This window comes from Lissotriton vulgaris, chromosome 1_1 (genome assembly GCF_964263255.1).
Source record: "Lissotriton vulgaris chromosome 1_1, aLisVul1.2, whole genome shotgun sequence".
Taxonomy (NCBI): Eukaryota; Metazoa; Chordata; class Amphibia; order Caudata; family Salamandridae; genus Lissotriton; species Lissotriton vulgaris.
Genome location: NC_141685.1, coordinates 358540889 through 358547809, shown reverse-complemented (window position 1 = coordinate 358547809; position 6921 = coordinate 358540889). Strand labels below are relative to the sequence as shown.

Genomic DNA, 6921 nt, shown 5'->3' with positions numbered 1-6921 from the left:
CGGTCACAACCAGCTTTACCGGTGAGTGATTGTATCCTCTGCCGTATCCCGTTACGAACTGAAATCTGTTGCACATTATTAATCACGAGCTATCAAATCACAGCGAACATAGTTCTAAAAGGCAAAAGGCTTGATACACGGAACGTATACCGCTACGGGAGTGTAATCACGAGTGCAAAGCGGGCGGATGTTTACATTTTCCGCACAATCTTAAAACTGTAATCTAGAATGGCGTCTAGTAGGAACCAACGGCGGTATGAAGCAGCAAGCCGAATGTTTACTGACCTCGATTCTCCTACAACCAGCAATCCCTCTGAGAATGCTAATCAGAGGAACATTGGCCCAAACAAACAGAGTCTTTGGAATGCCCTATGGAAACTCTTGGTGATTGAACAAAGTAAATGGTGGCAAGCCACCACACTTCAAAAATATATTGATGTGAACAGAGTACCTAGGGGGCTGCGGATCTATACTACCCCAACATTCGCAGATCCTGATCCCGACATGGTGGAAGAATGGGCGGGGAACAGCCACGAATGTTCTATGAGAATGCTTAAAATTCTCGTGAAATATGCCAACAAGCACTGTCAAAAACTGGCTGAAGAAATTGAGGCCATCACAAATCAATTAAAGGGCCTTTATGAGAATGAAAAGGACTTTGAGAGTGAAATGGCGAAATTTTATACTAAGTTGGAAAAACTGGAGAAAGAAATACGAGACAAGAAGGAAAGCAAATTTATTAGAGACCGCAATGATTACGAGCGCGGTCAAGTGTTGACCTTTGCCAAGAGATACCATCACTTGCGAACAACAACTACTTCATCGGAATCTACACCACCCCCCTCAACAGAAGGGACAAGTGCAACAATTACAAGGGATCCCAGTGATTCAAGGGAACAAACCATTGCCTCAGCTGGGCCAAGCACACAAAAAGTACAGAATCCTGAGCTTATGAGCCCAAAAGACAAGATTTTAATGGAATTCGCAATGGTGGCCCAGGGAAGATTAACTGGGCAAAACAAACCAAATGCAGGAGGAGTAAAAGGACGAGGTCAAGGCGGGAGAGGCGCCGGAAAAAGCAACATAATGAATACCAGCAGCACGTCAAGCCCAGTGGGATCCAGGACAAGGGGCCAGAGGAAAGGGAAATGATGGAGTCACATACAATAATCAACTTATCGACCAGAGAACTGAACAAGGCTGAGAAAGAGGTGTCCAACTAACTAAAACGCCCCTGAAACCTATGGTTTTTCAGTGCATTTCTAAGTTGTTTTCAATGGTAATTTCCAACCATAACATGCTTAAAACATATAGTTTTTTCAGTGAAAAAATAAATAAATATATGTATATGTATATATATGTATATATATATATATATATATATATATATATATATATATATATATATATATATATATATATATATATATATATATATATATATATATATATATATATATATATATATATATATGTATATATATATCCAACCAAACGAGTCGCTGTAGATGTTTTGATACGGAACCCCGCCCGCACTTTTGAACTCGGACACGGCAACATTGTGTCAACGCTGTTTAAACAACAGACAAACTCTTTGTGGTTTTGGGGAGAATACGTCTCCAAACGGAATTACTTTCATAACGGAGCACAACTCTAATACGAGCAGTACGCTTTTGCGGTCACAACCAGCTTTACCGGTGAGTGATTGTATCCTCTGCCGTATCCCGTTACGAACTGAAATCTGTTGCACATTATTAATCACGAGCTATCAAATCACAGCGAACATAGTTCTAAAAGGCAAAAGGCTTGATACACGGAACGTATACCGCTACAGGAGTGTAATCACGAGTGCAAAGCGGGCGGATGTTTACATTTTCCGCACAATCTTAAAACTGTAATCTAGAATGGCGTCTAGTAGGAACCAACGGCGGTATGAAGCAGCAAGCCGAATGTTTACTGACCTCGATTCTCCTACAACCAGCAATCCCTCTGAGAATGCTAATCAGAGGAACATTGGCCCAAACAAACAGAGTCTTTGGAATGCCCTATGGAAACTCTTGGTGATTGAACAAAGTAAATGGTGGGAAGCCACCACACTTCAAAAATATATTGATGTGAACAGAGTACCTAGGGGGCTGCGGATCTATACTACCCCAACATTCGCAGATCCTGATCCCGACATGGTGGAAGAATGGGCGGGGAACAGCCACGAATGTTCTATGAGAATGCTTAAAATTCTCGTGAAATATGCCAACAAGCACTGTCAAAAACTGGCTGAAGAAATTGAGGCCATCACAAATCAATTAAAGGGCCTTTATGAGAATGAAAAGGACTTTGAGAGTGAAATGGCGAAATTTTATACTAAGTTGGAAAAACTGGAGAAAGAAATACGAGACAAGAAGGAAAGCAAATTTATTAGAGACCGCAATGATTACGAGCGCGGTCAAGTGTTGACCTTTGCCAAGAGATACCATCACTTGCGAACAACAACTACTTCATCGGAATCTACACCACCCCCCTCAACAGAAGGGACAAGTGCAACAATTACAAGGGATCCCAGTGATTCAAGGGAACAAACCATTGCCTCAGCTGGGCCAAGCACACAAAAAGTACAGAATCCTGAGCTTATGAGCCCAAAAGACAAGATTTTAATGGAATTCGCAATGGTGGCCCAGGGAAGATTAACTGGGCAAAACAAACCAAATGCAGGAGGAGTAAAAGGACGAGGTCAAGGCGGGAGAGGCGCCGGAAAAAGCAACATAATGAATACCAGCAGCACGTCAAGCCCAGTGGGATCCAGGACAAGGGGCCAGAGGAAAGGGAAATGATGGAGTCACATACAATAATCAACTTATCGACCAGAGAACTGAACAAGGCTGAGAAAGAGGTGTTGTCCCTTGGATTATCCTTTTGCCCCACCTCCTCTTTCGACTATACTCAAAGTCGTATTGATCTTTTTTACTTTACTCGTAAGCTGCGCTTAAAGAAATGGCATGCTACGAAACTCACCACTGAGACTCGTGAGTCGGTGCAAGTACCCACCAGTATCACAGGTGCAGATGTGGAAACGCTGCATCTACTCCATGAACTGGAGGGAGACTTGGACATACTCGACAATCCTATGCTCAATCTAATACATGATGATGTTGATATTGGTTTGAATTACCAGAGTGGTTTTAGACCTAAATCTGTCTTTTTACCGCAAATTGTTAATGAATCTATTGACATCTTCGAAAAAGCGATGGTTAAAGAATTTGACAGATTGTCCAGACGTAACAATTTTGTGAATTGTAATTTAACAAATGCACAATTCAAAGCTATCAAATCTCTCAGCAATGATAGAAATATTGTTATCAAAAAATCGGATAAAGGGGGAAACATGGTGGTGTTACCTCGTGATCTATATATTAATGAAGGCCTATCTCAGTTGAGCGACTGTACTAAATATGAGAAAAGCAACAAGGCAACCTATCTTGCTAGTGTTTCGAAATATACAGAGCAACTTAACAGTTGGAGGGAGAGTGAGCTTATCATTCGAGAGGAATTTAATTTTATTCTTAACAGACATCCCAAAATACCCGCCCTCTACCTTCTGCCAAAGGTACACAAAAGTATGACTGATCCCCCGGGGAGACCCATTGTATCATCTAGGGGTAGCTGTTGGGAAAATACCTCCAGGTATGTGGATTTTTTTCTACAGCCGCTGGTACAAAACTTACCCTCGTACCTAAGGGACTCCGGCAACTTCCTACAGAAAATCAATAACATGCCCTGGAACCCCGACTGGCTATTTATGACCCTAGATGTTAACAGCCTCTATACTTGTATCCCCCACCAACAAGGCATCGAGGCATGTAGACATTTTCTAAAAGCACGTTCCATTTCCTACCTTCTCCATACTGAGATGCTTCTTGATATGGCATACTTATGCCTTACCAAGAATTTCTTTCTCTTCAATGATACTGTTTACCATCAGCTACTGGGCACCGCGATGGGGACTTGTTTTGCGCCCAGTTTTGCCTGCCTTTACTTGGGACTGTGGGAAGAGAGAGTTGTCCACCAATCCCAAGCATATCTCACCAAAATTGTTAGTTGGCTCCGCTACATAGACGATATTTTTATTGTCTGGAGCGGAAGCATTGGATTTTGTCAAAGACCTTAACACTAATGACTTTAATCTCAGCTTCACATGTCACATTAATCCCACAGTCATTGAATTCTTAGATGTTAGGGTTGAAAGCAAAAATAACACTTTGACTACGACTCTATTTAGAAAAAGTACAGCGGGCAACAGCTTGCTGCACGCCTCTAGCTGCCACCCTACCAATCTCATTAATTCTTTTCCAGTGGGAGAATTTCTGAGAGCCAAACGGAATTGCTCCAATGAAATTGACTACAACAGAGAAACAATTTTAATGAGCGAACGCTTTAAAGAATGAGGTTATGGTCGCAAATGCATAGCCAGTGCCCTGGCTAAGGTAAAATAAAGAGAAAGAACAAGTCTACTTAACCCCAAAGAGATGGAAAGCCAACCTACTCATGGTGTAATCAGTAGATTTATTACTGATTATCATTGTGACTCTAGGGAAGTGAGGAAAGCATTGAACAAATACTGGAATATACTCAAATTAGACAAAGACTTAGCTCCTGAAATCTCAGAACCCCCCCAGCTTACTTTCAGAAGACCTAAATCCCTCAAAGACCTTCTCTGCTCTACTCTTTTAACCAAAACTGTGAAACAGAGAAACCCGGTGCAAGGCTTTTACATCTGTGGCAGGTGTAAAGCCTGTCGCAACAGTAAAAACACCAAAGAAGTCCAACTGTCCAAAGATACAAACAAGTTCAAAATTACCAAGCATGTAACATGTCTGACTGATCATGTTATATATGCACTGAAATGCCCCTGCCAGTTATACTACATCGGCAGTTCTAAACATCCGGCCAAAAAAAGAGTGCTCGAACACATGCGGGCTATAACAAACGGGGACAAGCAATATCCCATTACGAGGCATTTTGCAACACATCACAAAGGAAATGCCAACATGCTGTCCTTTTGTGTGCTTGAGACAGTTCCCGTTAGGGAAAGAGGGGGAGATCGTATTAAAGAGATGAGGAGACTTGAATCAAGACTTATCATCAAGTACAGGACAACTCAACCCAATGGCCATAATTTACATGAGGAACTTAGTGTGCATCTGGGTTAGTAATCTCGTTTGACTGTGTGTATATACCTGCCGTTGTTTTATCCCTGAATTTATCACATATATTACAGTCACTGATTGCATATTTCTTATTTTTTGGTTTACAGAGTTTGTTGGTGATCACAATTGGGAATCTGTTCGACTTTTAAGAGCACCAGATTACATAAGAACTGTATGACTGGACCACCTTCAATTTGGGAATATTTGGTGATTTCATTGATGCCCACTGGGGCTTTATGCAAATTGGATGGTGTAGTTAACCATGATTATGGACATCTTTGAGTACGCCTTGGTACTGTGCAACATAGAATTTTGATTCGTGCCCACTCGGGCTTTACAGATTTTTTGACCATGAGCAACATATGTTTAAATTTACCAAGCCATTATCATTGAACTTTGACAGTTAACCATATCGTGCTCATTATGACCATGTTTATACGTTTTCCACATGAGGAATACGCACCTATCTTGCACAAAGTATCCGATATTCCCTGCCACGTTTATATTTAGCTGGCGAGTTTCCTTTTGTATTTTTGCATATCAACTTTAATTTCGGTTTATGTAGATTTGCACTTTACGTGTTATTTAACGTTTTGCAGTCTAACTGTTGTATTTACTATGTTGCCTGGTGAGCATTTCATTTACTCGAACTCAGCCCGCAGGTATACCAACGAGTCTGTTTTCCATGGGTATGACTAGAATACCATGTGACTGTATATATTGAGCACTTCCTGTTTGGTTCTGTCTCGTGAAAAAGCAGGTTTCACCTGCGAAACGCGTCGAGAAAGACATTAAATAAAACACGCTTTGCATCTCCAAGTGGCCCGGATCTCTTTTCTTGACTGTAGAAGGTTTTGGTTGTATATATATATATATATATATATATATATATATATGTATATATATATATATATATATATCCTGGTTTATGTATTTATTTTAAGTGTTAATTTATAAGTGACACAATATCTATACAATAAAACGCATTATATTTAACCCCTTCCACGCTGATGACGAGCTGGGCTCGTCATGGCGTAGCCTCCTCGCACGCTGATGACGAGCCCAGCTCGTCACGTAACATGCGTTTTAGAAAATCTCAGCGCAGGAGCGGAATTCCGCTAGCGCGCATGAAGTTAAATACTTTGTGTACTATGTCTTTATTGTTGTGCTACAGGTAAAGTTTGTTAATGCAATTGGGTAAACATTGTTTTAAATGAAAAGTAAGTGCTGATATAACTAATTCATTATTAATTAACTATTTGCTTATTAAATTAGGTAAATAAGGTCATTATAAAGGTTTTTGATTTAACATGAGTTGTTGAGTTTGATGAGGAACAGGGTTGGACATTTTCAAAATATTAAAATGAAACTAATGATAAATGTATTTCATTATCTCTTTAACAATTAATTATTCGGTTTATGCATTTGGTAGATATGTTTAATAAATTGTTCATTTTAATTATTTATTTAGAGGTTTTTTTAGGTTGTTGGGGAATAGCTTACTGTTAGACCTGGCATCTTTGGCTTGGTTTCCCCCTATCTTTTTGCCTTTACCCCCTGAATTTTTGATGCTGTGCTGAATTTTGTTTTTCCTGGTTTAGATGCTTTGGGCACTTTGCCTCTCTGGTTCAGTGTCAAAGTGCAAGTGCTCCCAGTGTAAATTGGTATTATGATTGGTTATACATGATTGACTTATTTGTGTGACCAAGAAGCCCATAGT

At 40.2% G+C, this 6921-nt stretch overlaps 2 protein-coding genes across 2 annotated transcripts; both read left to right on the top strand.

Annotated features, from left to right (window-relative positions):
• The first annotated feature begins 228 nt into the window (after positions 1-228).
• On the top strand, positions 229-1152 carry LOC147747181 (uncharacterized). Its single transcript, XM_086936184.1, has one exon. The coding sequence runs from the start codon at positions 229-231 to the stop codon at positions 1150-1152; it is 924 nt and encodes a 307-aa protein (XP_086792310.1).
• Positions 1153-1904: 752 nt separating this feature from the next.
• LOC147747180 (uncharacterized) lies at positions 1905-2828 on the top strand. Its single transcript, XM_086936183.1, has one exon. The coding sequence runs from the start codon at positions 1905-1907 to the stop codon at positions 2826-2828; it is 924 nt and encodes a 307-aa protein (XP_086792309.1).
• The last annotated feature ends 4093 nt before the right edge of the window (positions 2829-6921 follow it).

Coding starts and splice junctions, on each gene's coding strand:
- LOC147747180 (XM_086936183.1), top strand. CDS start 1,905: ATGGCGTCTAGTAGGAACCAACGGCGGTATGAAGCAGCAAGCCGAATG.
- LOC147747181 (XM_086936184.1), top strand. CDS start 229: ATGGCGTCTAGTAGGAACCAACGGCGGTATGAAGCAGCAAGCCGAATG.